The sequence below is a fragment of the Sapajus apella genome, unplaced genomic scaffold (assembly GCF_009761245.1).
Source record: "Sapajus apella isolate SASKATOON/1434 unplaced genomic scaffold, GSC_monkey_1.0 scaffold147, whole genome shotgun sequence".
NCBI classification, from domain to species: Eukaryota; Metazoa; Chordata; class Mammalia; order Primates; family Cebidae; genus Sapajus; species Sapajus apella.
Window position 1 is genome coordinate 1,905,555 of NW_022437087.1, and position 23,543 is coordinate 1,929,097.

General features: G+C 40.7%; 1 protein-coding gene across 5 annotated transcripts in view; it reads left to right on the forward strand.

Annotated features, from left to right (window-relative positions):
• The window catches only part of ADAMTSL3 (ADAMTS like 3), a 361,855-nt gene that overhangs the window by 299,716 nt on the left and 38,596 nt on the right, over positions 1 to 23,543 (forward strand). For all 5 annotated transcript variants that reach the window (XM_032264821.1, XM_032264819.1, XM_032264822.1 and 2 more), the window contains exons 21-23: positions 3,126 to 4,197; positions 9,978 to 10,105; positions 13,986 to 14,114. In XM_032264821.1, the coding sequence (XP_032120712.1) occupies positions 3,126 to 4,197; positions 9,978 to 10,105; positions 13,986 to 14,114 (1,329 nt within the window). The remainder of the gene's footprint in view (positions 1 to 3,125; positions 4,198 to 9,977; positions 10,106 to 13,985; positions 14,115 to 23,543) is intronic.

Sequence of the window (23,543 nt, forward strand, 5' to 3'; positions counted from 1 at the left end):
AACCCTACCTTCCCCAGTAAGCTTTCTCAGTTGTACTTCATGTCTGAAGGGTAATATGACAATGTAGTTAAGTTAATAACTCACCTGATTTCAAATCCTAGTTCTTCCAAGTACTTCATCCTGTGACATTGAACAAGTTATTTAATCTCTGTGGGTCTCAGGTTTCTCATCTGTAAAATGAGAATAGTCTTGATTTCACGGGACTGTTCTGAGAATCCTGAATTAATACCTATAAAGTGCTTAGAATCAATGTCAGGCACATACTAAAAGCTCAAAAATATTGATTACTTTTAAAGTGTTTTTCTCTAATTTCTATTATAAGTTTAACACAAGATAAAATGTATTAAGTAAGTTATTGTATCTTCTGGCCTATTAGGGTATGAGCTTTCATGGGGTAGGTACACAGCACCTCCAAATGTTCAGTTTTGTCTTTCTCTATATAATCCCCCAACATGTTTATCAGAATGAATTGTACTCATAGGCTGAGTGTGGTGGCTCATGCCTATAATCCCAGCATTTTGGGAGGTTGAGGCAGGTGGATCACGAGGTCAAGAATTGTACTCATAGTCATTCTCTTTAAATATGTCAGATGTGGTTCATTCTCAAAGTGCTGTTAGAAATCTACCTGTCTTGGTTTCCAATAAGGCATCTGAAGAAAAGAAGGATAACAGGAATATGTAGTGCTTGATTTTAGATTTTTTAAATTCTGACTTTTAGGGTTCCTGAGCTTTGGCAAAAAAGAATTTTTCTTTTTCCCCAGAGTTCTGAGATCAGGATGGATTAGGAAAGAGGAACCTAGGCATTTATTGAAATGTCAAGAAAAATATGCCGCAGCCCCTTCCCAGTGCTGTCTCAAATGACTGTCATCTCTCCCGCCCATGGCCTCCCTCCTTGCACCGGAACGCAGCTGGCCTCTTTAGTCCTCTCAGCCTCCTACACACCTCTTGGACTTTGCCATTAGAATATAGCCTCCCCTGCTCTAACTCTTCCTCTAGCTTTGCTAGTTCTGGCTGCTTCCAGTAACACCCATTCCTGACATAGCTACAGTCACGGAAACCCAGCCAGGCACAGGCCCACGTCACCAGCACCCCTCTTGGGCTGGCAGCACTTCCTGCAGGGTCCCAGGGCATACATGTTACCTTTTCTTTTACTCATTCATTGGCTTATTCATTCAACAAACAGAAGGCAGTGGCCAGTGATGCTGGGTGGGCAGAGTTCAGGAAGACTCTCACAAAGGAGGAACCCTGGAGCAGGCTTCTGAATGACATGTCTGTTCGTCAGGCCCACCTGTGTGTGGATACAGAAGAATGTGGGGAAAGAGAGCAGTGTGGATAAAAGTAGGAGTTGTCAAATGGAGTGGTAAGTTTCAGGGAATTTCAACAGATTCCATAGGACTGGAACGTGGGTTCAAGAGAGAGCTTGCAAAGTTAGCTATAGAGACTCTTGAACTCCATGCCAGGGAGTTTAAGTTGTATCCAAGAAGAAAGTGACTAGGTCAGGTTTGATTTTAGTTCATTTACTCTGAGAGCTATAAGATATATTGGGTAAATATGAGACTACAGACCAGGAGTCTAGTGAAGGGGATATGGCAATGTCTCGGTGAGAGAGAACAGCGTAGAAGCAATGGGGGTGAATGATAATGATGTTTCAGAAGTGCCATCTGAATTCCTGACGGCTGATGAGGGCTGGGAACTGTATGACGGGGAGAGTGGTGCATTTGTGAAAGTTTAGCAGCCAGCTCCTGGAGTAGGTGAGCGGGAGGGGCAGCTGTCAGGGCACCAATAAACACACGGTAGCCAGCGCCAAGGGCCTGAAAAGGCCATGTAAGAGGAGTCTCAATCTGTTTCTCCTCCCAGCCTGTGTTACAACAAGGAGGACCTGTAACTGGGGTTCCCCATGGTAAATGAGGTCCCAATTGCATGATCTTCTAAATCAGCAATACTCCTGACATGAGTCCAGTATCTCTTCTGCCACCCACTGGTGCCTCCAAGCCCTCCAGCCTACACTCCACAATCTGCTCAGGAACCTAAATACATCATCAAAGAGGAACCCATCTTCTACCCATATCACCATTCTCCTTCTCCCATGCCTACCCAGAACACATTGAACCTTCCCTCAGATGAAACAAGGAAGAGGGATACTTCTCTTGGGGACAAGATCTGAGAATTATTTTCTTTGGGCCTAGCCCGTTAAGAGGAGTCAATGCTCAGGAACAAGTGAAAGCCAGCCCTATCTCTGATTCCCACTCAGTCTGCCCTGCTGTGTGTTGGCTGCACCTGCCCTTGTCACCAGGTCCGTGGTCACAGCAGTTATATATGAGAGCTCATTATGTGCCGGCTACTGTGCTGTGCACCTGATATAAACAATCTGACTTAATTTTCACTTCCTTCCCAGTGAAAGCACTAATATTATCCACATTTCACAGGTGAGAAAACTGAGGCTCAGAGAGATTAAAGGATTTGTCCAAGTGGCAGAGCTAAGATTCTAACTCAGATTTGTCTGGCTCCAAACTGCCTGTTCCACCTGTTCTTTTTTGATCACGGCTCCCCATTGCTTCCTCAGACCCCCATGCTAGTTTAATTGACATATTTGGGTTATACTCTGCAGCTAGCCAACCTCAGCCTCCTTTCAGACCCTTCAAATATGTTGACTCACATTCCCATTCTTTCTTCGCCTCTCAGATTTGGGGTACCCATGGCTCCAAGCCAGAGGGCCTCTGCCAGACAGTAGAGACATATCAGACCCTTATTGATGGAAACATGTACCCAGAAGCTGGGTAATCATGGAGCCATTATATGAGCATGGCCTAGAATAAATATCCCTCAAGTCTAGAAATAGCTATTCCCTACATTTCACCAAATCATTTAACCTCATGCCTCCCCAAACCAGGGTTTTGTCAAGTAACTTACACATTTATATGCAACTCATTCACACTTGCATTCTTTGCCACTAAAGTACTAGATGGCTGTGAAATTTACCCCAATCTGTGGATGTATAACGTTATTCATGGTTTTATTCTTGAATGCTTTAAAATAGTAAAAGAGATACGTTAGCCTATATCAGCCTTGAAAGATGACTGTCAAAAAGTCTGTATTTTTATTTGTTTGTATTTTCTTTTCTTCCAGAAATCAAATCAGAGATGAAGACCAAACTTGGCGAGCAGGGTCCTCAGATCCTCAGTGTCCAGAGAGTCTACATTCAGACAAGGGAAGAGAAGCGTATTAACCTGACCATTGGTAGCAGAGCCTATTTGCTGCCCAACACCTCCGTGATTATTAAGTGCCCAGTGCGAAGATTCCAGAAATCTCTGATCCAGTGGGAGAAGGATGGCCGTTGCCTGCAGAACTCCAAACGGCTTGGCATCACCAAGTCAGGCTCATTAAAAATCCACAGTCTTGCCGCCCCCGACATCGGCGTGTACCGGTGCATTGCAGGCTCTGCACAGGAAACAATTGTGCTCAAGCTCATTGGGACTGACAACCGGCTCATCGCACGCCCAGCCCTCAGGGAGCCCACGAGGGAATATCCTGGGATGGACCACAGCGAAGCCAAAAGTTTGGGAGTCACGTGGCATAAAATGAGACAAATCTGGAATAACAAAAATGAGCTTTATCCGGATGATGACCACATTAATAACCAGCCTTTCTTGAGAGCTCTGTTAGGCCACTGCAGAAATTCTGCAGGAAACAGCAACTCCTGGGAGTTGAAGAATAAGCAGTTTGAAGCAGCAATTAAACAAGGAGCATATAGCATGGATACAGCCCAGTTTGATGAGCTGATAAGAAACATGAGTCAGCTCATGGAAACCGGAGAGGTCAGCGATGATCTTGCGTCCCAGCTGATATATCAGCTGGTGGCCGAATTAGCCAAGTCACAGCCAACACACATGCAGTGGCGGGGCATCCAGGAAGAGACGCCTCCTGCTGCTCAGCTCAGAGGGGAAACAGGAAGTGTGTCCCAAAGCTCGAATGCAAAAAACTCAGGCAAGCTGACATTCAAGCCAAAGGGACCTGTTCTCATGAGGCAAAGCCAACCTCCCTCAATTTCATTTAATAAAACAATAAATTCCAGGATTGGAAATACAGTATACATTACAAAAAGGACAGAGATCATCAATATACTGTGTGACCTTATTACCCCTGGTGAGGCCACATATACATGGACCAAGGATGGAACGTTGTTACAGCCCTCAGAAAAGTAAGTAAAATAAGAATGCAGTATTCATTTTTGCACTACCTTCTTAATGGCTATTCCAGTTTTCTTGAAAATATTTTCAAATTCCTCTCCTAAGCATGTGTTTCCAACAGGATTCTTTAGGAAAGAAACTCAAAAATATTAGGATGTGTTTTTTGCATATGCATTGGAATTTTTAAATTAAACCACCATATCATCCCGATCACTATCATAGAGGTATAAGACTGGATACAGCAAGAATAAGTTTAAGCATGTATACACTCTCCCTTTACCCAGCACTTGGCATTTAAAAATAAAATCAATATAAGTCCATTTTAAAAGTAAGCTTACTAATAATAATCCCACATTTTGTTGGAACTGCAAATCAGAACTTACCTAGCTCTTCCATATCTAGGAGATGTGGTATCTCATTTGAGCTCACATCACCCCCATGAGGTTGGCAGGGCAGAAGTTAACCTTTCTGATGAGATCATTGAGAAGTAGAATCCCATGACTGCTTCATGGCCAATCAGAACCAAGGGCCATATCTCTTGAATACCACCAGTGGCATTTGAGTACCACCCAAATATGTAGCCTGAGTTGAAAGCTTGGGTATGAGTAATTTTCTATTATCACTCAATTTTTAAATGTCAGACAATCCAAAATAAGATAAGAATCAAAGTGTTTTGAGATGTTCAAAACACAATATTAAGTCATAAATTATTCTGATCTCTATGCCAGTGTAAAAATGTCACATTTCCTTTATTTTACATAACAGATACTAATTTACTTTTGCATTCTTTATTGCCTTCAAATCTTGCTGTTTATATACAAAGGACGGTAGACACTGTGCCTCCTTTTGATTCACATTTAAGAGCTAGAGCTGTACCTTATCTCACAAATAACACAGCAGATGTGAAACTGTTAGGCATATCATAAGGTATTTTCAAAATGCAAGTTTTACTTTATCATGTCCTTTGTGCATTGAGCCTAGTATGTGAAACATTAGAAGAAATTTTGGTAAAATTCAGTTTTCTAAAATAATCATTAGGCTATTATTAAAATGATAGGAAAAATCTAATTTTTGAATTTTTAATGCTAGAACTCTGAATGCAAGAGTACAATGAAATTTTAGAAGTAGAATAAACCTTAAAACATAGCAGTTCTCAGAGCTTTTGGTTTTAGATGCTTTAAAATTTCAAAATGATTGAGGAGCTTAAAACCTTTTGTAAATGTGAGTTATATCTATTGCTATTTATCTCACTAGAAATTAAAACCAAGAAACATAGAAAATATCTCCATTAATCTATTTAGAAAAAATAATGGGCCCATAACATCTTCACACAAATAACATATTTTTTGAAAACCATCCCCCACTACCAAAATTACTGATAATAGTGGGATTGCTTTCCATCTTTGCAGATTTCTTTAATGTCTGACATAATAAAAGAAGACAGCTGGATTCTTATTTCTGCATCTGTTGTGAAATGTTGTTTTAGTTAAAATACATGGAGGAAAAGAAATGTGTGTAATACAAATGTGTTAGCTGGAAGAGAAGGAATATTTTAATATCCTTTCAGATAATTGTGGATACTCTTTAATTCCACACTAAAACTAGACAAAGGTTAATTTCTCAAAGGTTAGTTGAAATGTGCAATCTGAAACTATATTAATGAAATGTTGATACTCTGTTTAATGAAATCTACTATTTTTTCTTGCATTTTGAATGGATTTTTTTACCCATACAAGATTTTGTAACACCATACATTGGTCATTTGGAAAATATTGGCTCACTGAGTGTTGCTGACCTTCCAAATGTTGGTACATTTCATTATGCAATGTAAAAAACTACATATTTTTTAAAAAGCACCATATATCTCATCAAAAAATTCTTTAAGTTTTGGAAAGTTATCAAGCTCACAATGTTGGATACTAGTTTTCCAAAATTCTAATTTTCACGTCAAAGCTCATTTCATCATTGGCCACAAATACTGTCAGTTGTGTCCTTGCTTGGTCAGCTCATTTAAAAAAAGTACACACACACACACACACACACACACACACACACACACACACACACACACACACACATATACACACACACCAAATACCCAACTTCTAATCACAATGTGGACTTTTTTGTCATTGTTTGTTGGTCATTCTTTCGAGTAAAAATCATATTATATGAAAGAAGCCACTAGTTCACTCGCAGTTCAAATAGTCACACCCAGTTGCTTCAGCATTCAGTGGGAGTGCTTTGTGTTCCTTCCCATTGTGTCATATGGGATATTAGAAACATATGGATATTAAAAACAATCTTACTAAATCTCCCAAGGGTCAAGATTTCCCAAGGGTAGAGATTTAGCAAGATTAATACCTTTTACTACTTCATTAAGGACACTCTTTTTTTTTTTCTTCTCCTTTTTTGAGATGGAGTCTCACTCTGTCACCCAGGCTGGAGTACAATGGTGTGATCTCGGCTCACTGCAACCTCCAGCTCCTGGTTTCAAGTGATTCTCCCAAGTAACTGGGATTACAGGCACACACCACCACGCTTCAGCCTCCCAAGAAACTGGGATTACAGGCACGTACCACCACACCCAGCTAATTTTTTGTATTTTTAGTAAAGACAGGGTTTCACCATGTTGGCCAGGTTGGTCTTGAACTCCTGACCTTAAATGATCCACCCACCTCGGCCTCCAGAGGTGCTGAGATTACAGGCATGAGCCGCCGCACGTGGCCATTAAGGACATTCTTAAGGGAAACTGGCATTTTTGTTTTTACTGCAAGTAAAACATAGTACTCAAGAATACAGTGATTACTGGTACACTTCCATACCACTGCCTTGGTTCACAGCAGTCTTATCAACACTGTCTTTGCACTCTCAGTGCAAAGGTCAATACAGTTTTTAAAAAGGCAAATTAATGGTTTCATATTATTACAAAACTAGCTTTGACCTCATGGACTTCTGGGGGTCCATGGACCACCCTTTGAAGACTGCTAACTTGGTTCAATTCAATAATCCATTTTATAAATTGTAAGGAAATAGAGGCTGAGAAGGTTGAAGTGATCCGTTGACCTATAGCCATATAAGTACTGCAGTGATGTAGAGGAGCCTCGTCAGTTTAGAAAAAATATTTGTTGAATTGAGTTCATTTTAAATAGACTGACTTGATGGAATGGAATTAACATGAGTTTATCAGGCCAACACTCCTGGAGCTTATATAAAGAAGATGTTTTGACATGATACGTCCTCCTCAGATATGTTTCTGCATGCTTTAAGGATCAACCATTCAAAATAGAGGCAATTTCAAATGTCTAATAAAAGGTTTTGTTTTTAGTTTTTAAGACAATAAGATCCATTTTCCTTTCTATTTTTCCTCCAAAACTTACCCAGTTCATTTGTTCAATTTATGTTTAATTCCCTTTATATGACAGAGGTTCTCATTTTTAAATGTATTTTCTGAATCTCACAAACCTTTTCAACTGAAGTGATTCAGAAATGGATTTATGTTCCTGAAAGCCTCTATGCAATGAGAGACGCTGTGTAGGCACAGAATACTGGTCGGATGACAATTGAGTAAGAAATCTCAGCTAGGAAGAGAAGGTTGTGGGTAGATCAATTAGAGATGGTGTTTATAGAAAGATCAACTTTGCTATTACTTCAAGTTAAGGTAAGATTATGCAGCAGAAGCCAAGATCAGATCTGTTACAGAATTCAATCTGGTGGTTCTCCAGCCCAGGGACTGATCCAGGCTAGGTACCCAGTGGCCCTACCTGACATGTAAGGTTCATGCATACTCATCTATTTCTGATCTCAATGATTTCTCACTGGACTGTTGCACTGAAACTTACAAAACAAAGGAAGCATTTGAGAATTGCTAAATCGTACAAACATATATGAAATAATTTAAGAAAACAATTTAGTGTGTTTATTTTTCATGTGTAGTCACTGATTAGACTTTTGCTTTCAACCAACTACTTCTCCTTCATCGGGATTTGACAGTGAAAATCTTGCCTTACTAATAGCCAGGTCTGCCAAGCTTCTGTTGCTCTGAGACACTTTCGCTATTTTGACTTCTGCCCACTTTTGTATATTTCTCATGTGTGTTGCCGCAGGGTTTATATGCTCCTCGTACCATCGCTCTGTGTCATTATCTTGTACTATTCTAATCATTCAGACATTTAATAATCAAAGATGTTTGAGAACTTGCTATATAAAGTCACTGTGCTACACAGAGAGAATGCACAGCTGTGAATAAGATTTGGTCCCTGCCCTTGAAAAGATCACAGTCTAGTGGGAAGAAATAGATATTTCATCAAATAAATATATGACCCAGAGAAGAAGAAGCCCAGAAGAGACAGAAGATCACTCTAGGAGTATTGGGGAAAACCTTACAGGGGAAATTACTTTTGATCCAGGACTCAGTGGGCAGGTCTGAATTTGCCAGAAAGGGGGAAGGGCATTTCAAATAAAGTGAACAACATATGCAAAAGCTCATGGTAATGAAAGATCATGGAATGTTCTGGAAACAGTTAAAGTTCATTATGACTGAAGCATAGAGCAAATGACATGAAGTGACAGGAAATGAAGAAGTGGCCCAGCTCATCTCATCACAAAACATACAGTATTTAGAGGGGAGAATGTTTGGGCTGTTTGCTAAGACCTATAAAGTGAGATGGGGCAGGGGAAATGGTATATAAACCACTGCTCTAGGTGATTTAGAAGCAGATTCAAATTATTAAGAATAAAATAAAAGGAGAACAAGCACTCTTCCCCTCATAACAAAAGTTCTTCTTGCCTTTAGGTATATTTTCTGAATCTCTGAGTAATTATCTAACTGGTTAGGCTACACACCTGATCAACTTTCATTCTCAAAGTGGTATTTACACACAGGATTATTGGGAAACCATATTGAACTCATGCAGGCCCTAATTCTTAACAGCATGGTCCAAATCCAGTGTATACCACAGACTTAGGGTTAGCATGATTACCTCAATCAACTTCTTCGTACAGGAATAATGAGACCGTAATCCATTGCAAAGCAGCCTTAGCCAAAGCCCAGTCACTTCCAGTGTGAAAATCCAAACTGAAAATCCACACCTGCAGTTTGTTAGGAGGGATTTGGGCAGAAAATGAGGGTTTAACATCCAGCAAATGAATAGGTTTACTAGGTTGTCTTTTTAAAAATGTGGCAGATTGGCCGGGCGCGGTGGCTCAAGCCTGTAATCCCAGCACTTTGGGAGGCCGAGGCGGGTGGATCACAAGGTCAAGAGATCGAGACCATCCTGGTCAACATGGTGAAACCCCGTCTCTACTAAAAATACAAAAAAAATTAGCTGGGCATGGTGGCGCGTGCCTGTAATCCCAGCTACTCAGGAGGCTGAGGCAGGAGAATTGCCTGAACCCAGGAGGCGGAGTTTGCGGTGAGCCGAGATCGTGCCATTGCACTCCAGCCTGGGTAACAAGAGCGAAACTCCATCCCAAAAAAAAAAAAAAAAATGTGGCAGATTAAGCATTGAGTTCACCCAGAAGTCTTTTCTTGTGTAAAGTGGAATGGGAAGACTGGATCTCTAAGCACTGTTCATCTCTAACGTTGCTGTTAACCTAAGGCAAGAGGAAACACTCCACCCTCCTGGTCTATGTAGATTTCTGCTTATAGGCAGGATTCTTGACAAAATCATCCTTGTGATCTTTGCCAGCCCAAAGCCTATAATCTTTCTCTTCTTCCTCTGCAACTTACTGTAGCCCTAGGTCAGTTAAATTGTTATATCAATGTTTCCTCTTTCTAACTGTTCTACAGAATAATTTTGGATGGAACTGGGAAGATACAGATACAGAATCCTACAAGGAAAGAACAAGGCATATATGAATGTTCTGCAGCCAATCACCTTGGTTCAGATGTGGAAAGTTCTTCTGTGCTGTATGCAGGTAATGCCCACCATTGAAACCTAGAGTGCCTGGTTCTTTATTTGTTTTTAACATTAAATTCTAGAGCAGCAATTCTCATTAGCAGCTGTCAGAATCACCTGGAGTGCTTGTGAAAACACAGATTGCTGGACTCCACCCCAACGGGTTCTAGCTCAGTAGGTTTGGGATGGAGTCTGAGAATCCGCATTTTCAACATTTGCCCAGATTATGCCAATGCCACCAGTGTGAGGACCAACCACACTGAAAACGTCTGTTCAGGAACTCACTTTCTAAAAACCAGGAAATGACATGGGGTTTAATTGGCAGTGTTGATATTAATGGACTTTGCATTTTTAAAGTTCTACCAGCCAACAAAAAAGAATAATTATCTTTTAGAGATTGCATATACCTCCCAGTGGCTAATCTGCCAATCCTAAGAAACCACCTCCGGGAAGTTGTACCTGTAAAGTAGTGTGTGTCTTCCTGGGAGGTGGACAATGTCATTTGAATATTAAAATATACTTTTATTATAAAGAAACATTTTGAGGTGCTAAAGTTGTAGGGAAAGCTACATTTGTCCAGCTCATGTTCTGGGATAAAAATAAAACAAGAGGCCAAGTGGGGTGGTTCTTGCCTGTAATCCCAGCACTTTGGGAGTCAGGCAGGAGGATCACTTGAGGCCAGGAGTTTGAGAACAGGCTGGATGGCAAAGCAAGATCATGTGTCTACAAATTTTTTTTTTAATCAGCCTGGAGTGGTGGTGAACACCTGTAGTCCCAGCTAACTCAGGAGGCTGAGGCAGGAAGGGCTCTTGAGCCCAGGAGGTCAAGGCTACAATGAGCTGTGATCATTCCACTGCATTAAAGCCTGGGCAACAGAGTGAGACCCTGTCTCTAAAAAAATTTTAAATTAGAAAATAAAAAAATGAAACAAGAGAGCCATCCTCTACCTCCCTTCTCTGTGGTTTCTCATATCTGTGGCTCCAATGGACTAACGTGAGTAGAGAGAGACAATATCAGGAATTCAGGAATTAGAACCCAGCATTTAATCAGTGGTGAGCTTTGCAGCAGGTACTTCACATCTACAAATTGAGGTGGTTGGACTAGTTGATGTTTCTTTAAGACAGAGACTCACTGCGTTCTCCAGGCTGGAGTGCAGTGGCATGACCTCAGCTCACTGCAACTTCCACCTCCCAGATCCAGCAATTCTTTTGCCTCAGCCTCCCGAGAAGCTGGGAGGACTACAGGCGAGAGCAACCATGCCTGGCTAATTTTTGTATTTTTAGTAGGGACGGGGTTTTCCCATGTTAGCCAGGCTGGTCTCAAACTCCTGACCTCAGGTGATCTACCCACCTCGGCCTCCCAAAGTGCTCGAATTACAGGCATAAGCCACCGCACCTGGCTGGACTAGTTGATTTTTTTTTTTGAAATGGAGTCTCACTCTGTTGCCAAGACTGGAGTGCAGTTTTGCAATCTTGGCTCACTGTAACTTCAACCTCCTGGGTTCAAGCAATTCTCCTGCCTTAGCTTCCTGAGTAGCTGGGATTACAGGTGTGTGCCACCATGCCCAGCTATTTTTTTTTTTTTTTTTTTGTAGATTTTTTTAGTAGAGATAGGGTTTCACCATGTTGGCCACACTGCTCTCAAACGCCTGACCTCAAATGATCCTCCTGCCTCGGCCTCCCAAAGTGCTGAGATTACAGGTGGGAGCCACCGTGCCCAGCCCGGACTAGCTGATTTTAAATGGTCCTTGGATCTGTATGGCTTGAAAATTCTTCTGAGTCCCTTCCCTGGATGCCTTCCCACGGCAGGGCCTTCAGGCCTTGGTTTTCTGTGCCTTGATCCTCCTGGCTTTTTCTGTCCTGTGAGCATCAGCTCCTTTCTAGAAAGCATTAGTTCCAAGGTTCTGGAACCCCTGTTGGGGAATGGGAGCCCCCATTGAAACTGTCAAGTCTCCACTTACGCCCATCCCAGAGCAACCCACATTCCTGGTAGAGCTTTCTTGAGGTCCTCAGGGGCCAAAGGATGTGCTGTGACAACCAAAGTCCTCCCCCAGCCAAAGGGCTCCTATCCTTTTATTTCTTGATAGCTTTCCACTGCCCCAGCCACTCCAGGAGAGAAGAGAACATCTGGGCCCTCAAACATGATCCTTCATAGATTATCTTCCCCCAGGATATGTGGTTACCTGTGCCAGCTCTTTCGTGCACTAACCATGCATAGGTGATGAAACAAGTTCAGAGAGCATGGTCTCTCCCTTTGGGAGCTCTCATAGTACTAAGCTTACCAAATGCAAGTACTAATGGTGGGGTAGGGAAACCAACCTTTGCAACAGTGGCTAAGGTAAGAGAATGCTCTATCAAATGTCTTCTCTGGGATTTGCTTCCCTGACCGTCACATGCTGTTGAGAGACCGCTGGGTAACTAGTCCCTTATCTTCACACCCACAGCCCTGCATAGTAATGGTGTCTCCCACAGGTCTGTGAGCTCCTTGAGGAAAACAGAGTGTGTTTTCCCACTTAGTACTGCCGTTGTTTAGCTCAGGGACAAAGTATGCTTCCTGAGTGAGTGAATAAATTAATCTCGTAACTAAATAGCAAAATCCAAAGAAAATAACCATTTTAAAATGGATGTTTCTTTGTGACCTTGTTTGTATTATTTTTGCATGCAAATTTTATGCATGTATTTGCTTCATATTAATTGTTAACTTTGAATTTTTCTTGCAGACAGTTCTGATCCACTTGTAATAACCTCATATGGTCACATAAAGTAGGTCATCAGACATTTTCTCTCTTGAGACTTTCTGCAGTGTAGACATGTAAATAATGTTTCAAGTAGGCTTCTTTGCAGTTAATAGTCTTTAAATAGTAATGGCTTTTCCATTTTAGATAAAAATGAGTTTATTTAAGTGGATCAGAAAAGGCCTCTCTGAGCCACACATTGGGTAAGAGAACTGCAGTTGGAAGAGATCTTCTAGCTCAATCATTTTTTTAAATGGGATTCAAACCGAAGCCCAGAGAGGGGAGATTTGGCCCAAGCACACATACAGCTTGTTAGAAGAGGCTCAACAAGAATCATGGCCACCTACCTGTCTCATCTTTCTCCAGGATAGCTTTGAACGAGCTCTGAACCCTGGTTATATCCTGGCAACCACATGTCAGCCTGGCTGTGACACCATATTCAGAAAATCTTTATAAGGATTAGGTACCACATTTATGTTGAAAATCTCCTTCTGCACCATTACACTTTGTGCTTATCAAAAGAGGAGATACTTCTCATCTTGTGTCCAGGTATTTCTCACTTATAACCAGATGCAGACCACAGAGTGGGCACTTGGTAAATGTTTATGTTGTAAAAAGTCACTTACTACACTTAGCCCAGTGAGGAACGACAGAACGGCTGAGGACCTTCTAACCTGTCTTCATCAGCCCTCTCCCCCAGTATCTCACATCCCTCCTTCCAGAAAAAGAGTCAGGTGGTCCCCAGCCCCAGAGTGTTTTGTCCCTGCATTCATTCATTCAAGGCTGCACTGCAGAGACATCATTCCTGCTCTGCCTGTCTTTTTTGCTTTTTTTGAGCTTCTGAATTCCTTCTTTTCCAAATAATCAAAGAGGAATTTATCCTCAATTTTAGTTATAAAACCAAAGTATCCTCGTAGTCTATATATTGTCATTTCAATACACCTTTGAATTCATCCAACCGTCTATCCATTCATCCATCTGTCCATATGTCCACTGAGCACCTCCAGGTCTGTATGTGCAAGTCCCATGGTGCACCTTGAGGGATACAGAGAGAACCAGGACTCCACTCCCGCCCTCAACCCAACAAAGCTTACCAAATGCAACATGTTTTACCAAAGAGCAAAAGCCTGAACCTAACATAGTTTCCTGCTCCCTTTGAATTAAGAGGCACCTGTCATCTTGTCTACTGAAAGAAATATCACCAAACCGGAGCACAACCATCTGTCTGTCATGGTTGGAGGCATCGTGGAGGCAGCCCTTGGAGCAAACATGACAATCCGATGTCCTGTAAAAGGTAAGTGTGGTCATTTCCAGTGGGAGGGTGTGTGGCCATCTCAATGTTGCTAGGAGACACCAGCTGGCATTTTGGTATTCCAAACCTCAGCCTGATAGGCTTAAAAATCAGATTTTCCAGCACACTGACAGTGATCTAACTCTCAAGGGTGAGTTCATACCAGCTCATGAGACCGAAGTATAAAACAGAATGCCAAGTCACTTGTTTCCAGCGTGGACTGTGACTGCCATGCACACTGGAATGTTCATATTGGCAAAACCAGAATACGCCATCCCTGTGGGCAGATCTATAGAAGAGGCCAACTTTTAGTCAGAGGGTTACTTGGTGAATACAAAGTCAGAGGAGGGGATTTGTTGGAAATTGTAAGACATGTCCTCCGGATAGACAAAAGCTACACTTGGCAAAGCCGGACTGGGGAGCTAGAATGTCCATGTCCCCTAGCCTAGGCTCTCTTTCTGTATTGTCCCTGGCTCGGCGTCAGCAGCCTATGCCTCAGAGGCTCTTTCTGCTGTGTGTACAACTGCAGACAAACCTCCTTTCTAATGTTCACATTCTTTCTTTACTAGAATTAACACTTTCAGTCTGACCTCGCCCTAACCTAGGGCCATTCTGTCTCATTAAGCCATGGATTCTTAAATCTTAATCTGGGCCCATGCATCTCCAAACTGTAGATAAATATTATATGCTGCACACGTGTTCATTTTACAGGAGTCAGGAGAGGTGGGAGTGATGGGGTTGTGTGAATAGCTTTTTATTGCTTCCCTAAAGAAACTTACGAACTCCTTCAAATTAAGACATGCTATTTTTTTGAGGAGGAGGAGTTGTGCTCTTGTTACCCAGGCTGGAGTGCAATGGCATGATCTCAGCTCCCGCAGCCTCCGCCTCCTGGGTTCAAGCAATTCTCCTGCCTCAGCCTCCTGAGTAGCTGGGACTACAGGAGCCCGCAATGATGCCCGCTAATTTTGTATTTTTTTTTAGTAGAGATGGGGTTTCTTCCATGTTGGTCAGGCTGGTCTCAAACTCCCAACCGCAGGTGTTCCACCTGCCTCGGCTTCCCAAAGTGCTGGGATTATAGGTGTGGGCCACCACGCCTGGCTATGAGACATACTATTTTAAGGTGACGTTGTAGATATCTGTGATTTACTCTGCATTGACTTAACTCTCTGGACAACTGTATCTCCCTAGCTTCCAAGTTCCAGTTAGATACCATAGTGGCAGCCACTTAAGATGAGTCTTGCCTAGGCTGTGACCCTGATTGCCTAGGGTGACAGAGGAGCTTTTGCTGCTGCTCTGAGAAATGCAGTGAAGGTACGTGTAATGAAGAGATTCTAGGACACACTCATCCAGCTTTCAGGCGCTCCCTCCACTGTCATGACCAGTTACTTGCCATGTTTCCAAAGCTGCACCTTTGGCTCTATAAACAGTGGAAATTTGCTAACCCCCAAGATATTATTTTTCACCCCTTGGAAATCCCTGCTGTGTTTGGCCTATGCAGACTTTTGAAAAATTGCTCCAGGCTCCCAACTGACCCCGCCCACAAATATGTGAGTTTTCTGGCAAAATACACCCACCATTACAGAGAGGGCCAGCATCCTCTGGCCATAGCAAGGAGAAAAGCAGAATGGAACTCTGCAGATGCCAAGCCACAAATGTCTAAAGTTTCTACAGCCCTACACCTGCAGAGGATTCTGAAAAATAGATCTGACTTCTATTAAGAGAAACCTCAAATTTCAACAAGACTTCTAAATTTTTCACTTCCACAATAGTTTAAAATCAGACTTTCAGGGAGACGAGCCATTAAAAGGATTGGAGTGCATTATTTGCTATCGGAAGTCAGAGACTGGATTCGGTGGAAACTGCCTTTGTGTGTAAAGCCTCCAGCAAAGACCATTAAGCTCGTCTTGTTTTATTCTCAGCCAGGGCCAGTCAGACATGGGCTGTCTCTGACCCTCCCCAGCCCCACCGCTTTCTTGCCCTGTGCTGTGAAGCCATGGGTCTGCAGCACTGCTGCCTAGATGGAGCTAGCTCAGTGCTGGGAGTACTCATCTCCCTCCTCCCTCCCTCACCTTTCAGCTCTTACTAGGAATTGTCCCAGTTGGCCTTTCTTTACCTGGCAGTCTTCCCCTGTGGACTCAGACACCAGAACTCCTGATGAGTTCTTTCCTTTTAAAAATAAACCTGCCTCCAAATGTCCCACAATCATTTTGAGTTATTTGCCATTTTAAACAAACCTGTAGTGAACTTACAGTGTTTTCTTATGGGCAGAAAATTCATTTTTTTTAAGACAGATGGTGAAGTTGATGAAGGGTCAGAAAACTCGAGTTTTACAGACAGTCTTGTCACTGGCTAGTATATCACCATAGGTGAGTCATGTGTCTTTCTTCCCTCATCTCTAAAACAGGGAATATATTAATAGAAGAAGGGACTGTGGTTATCATCATCCAATTCAGTTTTTCATTTTATAGATGAGTACATTAAAACATAATCTACAAAATTGAACTCTGCCTTACAACTTACATTTTTATATTGCAAATTGGGATTTCTGTATATCAGTGGCATATATAACTTTTTTATTTTTTAGTTGACTTAGAATATTTCCCATTAATTATAATGAACTTATTTTTAAGTTCGCTTCAAAGACCCCATAACACGTATTCGTAGCTTCTAGAGAAGCTCATCTTTTCATAGCTAAACATGTTTTCCTCAACCCATGTGGTACAGATGTCAATAGGGATTATCTCTAGTCGCTCTGATATTTTTCTGATAATGCTATTAAATAACAGAACCTAAAAGTCTGCATATTTGCCTATTTCTAAAGGTTAAAACTTCTAACTTGCAAGAGTTATTTGCCTTGCTCTTTAAAAAAAGTTTTTTTTCTGTCCGTTCGGGCACGGGTAATTTAAAGCGCACCTTTTTTGCCACCTTCTGGTAAGAAAGAAAAGTTCCTCTGAGGAAAATGACCAGTAAATACCAATCGCTGCATGTTTTATTTTTTCTCACGTTAATGCATAGTAAGAGCATTACTTATACTGTAATTTTCTGTTGTGTATTATGTGTCGTTTATCTTATTCCTTAAGTTCATCAGAGATGCAGCTGATGTAAGTCCCTTCTCTAAAGTGTTTTGTTGTGTGCTAAGCTCCTCTTTAGTCTCTAAGGAACTCCCTTGGCCCCCAGATGGGAATGGGTTTGAGGTAAATGGTGATTCCTGAAGAAAGAGCACTGGCAAAGCCATCAATGGCCCAGCCCCAAGTGTAGAAAATTTCTTAAACACGAGGTACACTGGACAACTGCTTCTTAGAGCAAGCTCAATTGCCTGGAAAGATTAGAGATGCTTCTAAACCAAAGCGAAGCTAAAGAATAAAAACACCTTTTAATGGTATTAAGGGACCTTGGTGTACACTCCTCTAGGAGGAAAAATTCTACAACTGTACCTGACATCCCACCAGGCAGCTGGGTATATGTAGGTTATACAAAAGACTCATTAACAATAAATGCAGAAGCAAATAAATGAAGTTTAAGACATTCCCAAACAAATCCAGTCATGTGGATAACTAAGGAGAGTTTTTCCCAGGAATGCAAATATTTTTTAACACTTAAAAATATCTACTTTAAACAGATCATCACAGGTTGACTCTTCTCTGGAAGGTATATTTTTTGTTTCTGTTTTTCTTTTTGTTTTTGAGACGGGGTCTTGCTCTGTTACCCAGGTTGGAGGGTAGTGGTGTGATCTTGGCTCACTGCAATTTCTACCTCCCAGGTTCAAGCTCTTCTCCCACCTCAGCCTCTGGATAGCTGGGATTACAGGTGCTAGCCACCATGCCTGGCTAATTTTTTTTTTTTTTTTTTTTTTTTTTTTTTTTTTTTTTTAGTAGAGACAGGATTTTACCATGTTGCCCAAGCTGGTCCCAAATTCCTGACCTCAAATGATCCACCCAACTCAGCCTCCCAAAGTGTTGGGATTACAGGCATGGGCCACAGCATCCAGCCCTGGAAGGCGTTTTTGTTAGTATATTTAGTAGTTGTCAACATATGTGGAAGGAAGAAAGCAAGCAGAATTAGACAGAGGGCAAAGGAGAAGGAGAACTGCGATGCAGGCCCACAGAGCCTGGCCAAGCCCAGGGGAGCCTTGAAACATATGTGACTCATCAGAGTTGCCCCAGCGTGACCCACAGTGGCCAGGCCTTCATGCCCTGCCTTCTGCAGTTACTTGTTACGGGCATCTCTGGAAGGGGAGAGGTCCTGGGTGAGCAGAGACTACCAGAAGCCAGGACACTGAGTTCCTCCTTGAAGGTTGATTTGGGTGGAGAATCTCCATCTCTACCACACAGATTTAAGGAGACAAAATTTAGGATCATCTTCATAGATGTAGACAAAGCATCTGATAAACTTTGACACAAAAATGATGTGAAAACCTCTTGCGAAGCCAGTAATAGAAGGGATCATCCCTACCCTGATTTGCTTGTCAAAAACCTATTGTAAGCATCATACTCACTTTAATGGTGAGACAAACAGTCCCATTAAAATCAGGAAAAAACATATGATGCCCTTTTTCACTACATCTGTTCAACACTGCTTAGCACTAGCCAGTGCAATAAGATAAAATAACTAGAAAAATTTGAACTAGAAAAGTAGAAACAAAGAGAAATTTTTCTGATTATAATTTATAACCAGAAAAATTATGGAAAACTAGAAATAAAACAAACTAGAAAAAAATAGAAAAATTTCTTCTTCTTCATAGACAATTTAATTATCCTCATTGAAAAGGGAAGAAAATGTACAAAGTTTTGGATCTCTACATTCAGGATAATTTCAATTTTTTTTTTAAAAAACAATCCTGTAGGATTTCTAGAACTTAACAAATTGATCCTATAATTAATATGAAAGAGCGCATGGCTAAGAATAGCCCAAACATTTTTTAAGAATGACAAAGTGGGTGAGATTTGCTCTATCAAATATAAAGACTTAGCATAAGGCTTGAGGGCTTACAGCAATGTAAGAGGGACAGACAAATAAATGGAATACGGAGCCCACGGCAGATTCAAGCATATAGTATCTGGAAACTAGAATTTAATCGCAGTACAATTAAAAACCAGTAAAAGACAGACTATTAATAAATTGTTATAGGATAATTGGTTATAAATAGGAAAAAACTCAACCAAAAATAAATTCTGACTTAAATGCCGAAAATATGAAAATATAAAAACATTAATAATATATATCTTTGTGACTTTGGAATGGAAAAGATACAAAAAGTACAAGTCGTAAAGCAAAATAACTATTATATAGTGAGGATGAGGTTGCACAACTCTGTGAATATATTAGAACTACAGAGTTATACTTTTAAAGGGTGAATTTTTTGATATGTGAATTGTATTTCAATAAGCTGTTATAAAAAATATTGATACATTTTACTGTTAAAATATAAAAGCTCTGATTCCTGAAAGACATTGTCAACAAATTTAAAAGTCAAACCACATTTCTGGCATAAAATATTTGTTATACAGTACCAGAATATAGAAATAGCTTCTATGAATCAATATAAATAACAAACCACCCAATATAAAAATGAGCAAAAGATATGAACAGGCAGTTGTCAGAAAGTGAAACTCTAATGTGATGCCAATAAGCATTTGAAAATGTTCTCATTTCCTCACTAGTAAGGAAAATGTCCTCACTGGTAAGGACATTAAAATAGAAGTGAGATTCCATTTCATATCTATTAAATGGGCAAAACTTAAAGAATTTGACACTACCAAGGGTTGGCAAGAACATGGAGAAATAGGACATCATGCACTGCTGGTCACAGTGTTTATTTAAAGAGCCAATTTAGAGAACAATTTTGTAAAATCTGATCAAGTCAAAGATGCTTAAAACCAGAAATTTCACTTGTGGATGTAGCCCCTTTTTTGCAGAGACAGTTTCAAGAGTGCATTGTAGCATTATTTGTAATAGCAGACAGAGAGAGGGATTCACACCAATATCAGGATTGTTGGTACTCCAGGGAGAGAAAAGAAGAAAAGTTTGGGAATAGAACTTTAGCTCTAGCTGTAATGCTTTATTGCTTAAATAAGGTCTGAAGCAGCTGGGTGCAGTGGCTCACGCCTGTAATCCCAGAAGTTTGGGAGGCCGAGGCAGGTGGATCACCTGAGGTCAGGAGTTCAAGACCAGCCTGGCCAACATGATGAAACTCGGTCTCTACTAAAAATACAAAAAATTAGCTGGGCATGTTGGCACAGGCCTGTAGTCCCAGCTACTCAGGAGGCTGAGAAAGAATCACTTGAACCTGGGAGGCAGAAGTTGCAGTGAGCTGAAATCATGCCATTGTACTCCAGCCTAGGCAACAAGAGCAAGACTCTGTCTCAAAAAAAAGAAAAAAAAAAAAAGTCTGAAGCAAATATCCAAACTATTAATGCCCATTAATTTCGGAGGATGGACTTTTTTTTGACTTTTGGTTGTCAGTTATATTGGTGGGTTTTGTTTGTTTGTTGTTGTTGTTTCCTCCTAGCCTTGTTTCCTGTAAGACCTTGGACCTATCACATAGTTTCCTTGCTCCTTGGTTTTCTGTTACAGAACGAGGAATTATGATGGGATGACCAGGGAGACTATTTTCAGTCCTGAGCAGGAATCTGGGATGAAACAAAAGTAAATGCAGAAGAAGTGCTGGAACTAAGATACCTGGCCAGTCAGGACTTAGGACTGAGTCCCAAGAGTCCTCACCTAATACTGGGAGGGAATCTAGGGGGAAAAGAACTCTCAAAACAGGTAGACACAATGTCCTTTACAAAGGAGTTCCTTGGAGCTGCAATAGCAGTCCATGAAAAACCCAGTTACCCATATGATGACTTGAAAACTATAGTTGTAGTAAAAAAGAAAGGAACCAAATAGGCCAGGCACAGTGGCTGGCACCTGTAATCCCAGCACTTTGGAAGACCAATGTAGGCAGATCACTTGAGGTTAGGGGTTCGAGACCAGCCTGCTAACATGGCAAAACTGTCTCCACTAAAAATACAAAAATTAGCCAGGCATGGTGGCACACATATATAATCCCAGCTACTTGGGAGGCTGGGGTACAAGAATTACTTTAACCTGGGAGGTGGAGGTTGCAGTGAGCCAAGATGGTGCCGCTGCACTCCAGCCTGGGCAACAGAGCAAGACTCCATTTCAAAAAAAAAAGAAAAATAGAAAGAAAGGAACCAAATAATGTAAGCATCTGTTAAAAAATGAAACTAGAATTTGATAAATTTGAAAAAGTCTCTTACTTATGTAAAAGCTAATGTTTAAGGCCAAACAAGTTCACTGGGGGAAAGTAAGTCGAGAGGGTATTTTGAGGAGATTTGAACAGCCTTAGGTCTTGTTCATGTCCTCACGGCCTTGGAACGCACAGCTCTTTCTAGATGTCTGGATGCCAGCCAGTGCCCTGTGTTTACCCGCCTTGATCAGGCCCCTTCTCGTGTCCAAAAAGGGATGAAGAATAAACAGGGAAAGAGATTTTCCCTGAGATAACTAGGTAAGCTCTTACTGAAATAAAAACTTGAGAATTAAATATGGAAGGACCTTAGGAATCCATGAGTCCAGCCCTGTTTTGCACCAAGGTCCCCAGAGAAGAGGCTTGACCAAAGTGACAGGCCTAGTCGATGGCAGGGCCGAGCTCTGAACCCAGGTACTTCCTTGAGTCTGGTGCCCTTTCTGTTCTGAATACTGCTTTTGTGTGTTTTCTTGTCTCATAAAAAGCAACACATCTCATTGTAAAATATTTGGAAAGCAAAGCAAAGTATCATGAGGCAAAAAAATTCCCATAATTCTGTCAAAGACACAACCATTATTTCTATTTTGTTATATTCCTATAACCCTTTCTCTATATCTAAGTTATGGAATTTTCTCATGTTATTAAAAAATCTTAAATACCATTTGATGGCTGCACCCAGTGTATCACTGGGTGAATGTAGCATAATTAAACCATTTTCTTGTTTTTGGAAACTTACGCTATTTGTACTTCTTTCCTGTTACATACAGCAGTATAAGAAACCTTATGCATATAATTTTTTGTGTCATTTGGATTTTTTTTTTAAAGCAACAGGATTAGAATTTTTAGGTCACAGGACATTCAACATTTTTGTAACTACATAGGACATTACGACTAAAATATCTAGAGCTCTAAATACATTATTGCCAAATTGCCAGCTAGAAGGTCTGAACCTACCAGTGGGGTAGTTTTAAACCCTACCCGCCTCCGTCATTGTTTTGCTACTCACTGATAGAAGAGAATGAGAAAAGGTAGGGAGAAGTTACAATTTCCTAATTAATCCCACACAGTGCATGCACAGATGATAGCACATGTGCATCTCGCCGGGTCAAAGCAGGGCACTTGGTGTTCCAGGAGATATGTGGAGGCAAGGAGAGCCTTTCCTATCTATGGGAGGATGATCAGTTTCAGAAGAAACATACCACCACATAAAAGTAAACAGATTTTCTTAATCACGGGATTTTTTTTTAAGGATAAAATGCGATAGAATGTATCTAAGAATTTCATTGATGTCTAGGAAAATTATTAACTTTCTTTACTGGGTTTAATAATTACCCTTTCAGGGGAGGATCTTGAGAAAATATTTGTGGTGCAGCAGGATTATGTGGTTGAATTCCTAAACATGGTCTCATTGCTCTGACAATTATTTTCCCCTATCAACTGCTAGTTTATATTATATAGGGCAGAATTTAGTGGTAGTGATTCTCAAATGTCTTTAAATCATAAATCCCTTTGGCCAAAAAAAAAAAAAAAAAAGAACCATCTCTCCAGAAAAATATGTTTACCCACAAATTTTTACTTATACTTTTCAGAAGACTTGAAAATAAATCTAAGATTATCTGCTTGCTCTTGTTTTATGAGCTGGACATTTTGGTGCTTTTGATGATATTCTACATCAAAGGGAATTTATTTTCCCTGATCTGTGGTTTCTGAAATATATCCTCTTGTCTATACTGTTTATTTCTTTTTAAAACTCTATGCAATCTTTGAAATAGCTAAAATTGTCATCTTACAAAGTATATTTAAAATGTCTTTCCCTACTCTAAAAGGCTCCCCCACCCCTTTTTTTCCTACCTCTATGATACAGAAATCTTCCTACTATCCTCCTCTTAACCCTATATTCAGTCAATCATAGATGGTTGGAAATTCCATCCATCTTTTTGTCCATCCAACAAGCATTCACTAAGCATCTACTAAGTCCAGCCTAGTTCCTTAGCATTCAGAGATGACTATGATGTGGTTTCTGCAGCTGTATAGACAAAGGAATTATGATATCATACATGCAAAAATAGAAGTGTTTGTAAAGTGTATAAAACACCTTAAGAAGAGTCACTAATTAAGGCTTCTAACTAAAGAGTCAGAAAAGGTTTATAAAAAAGATGAATTGCAACCAGCCCACTTGTAAC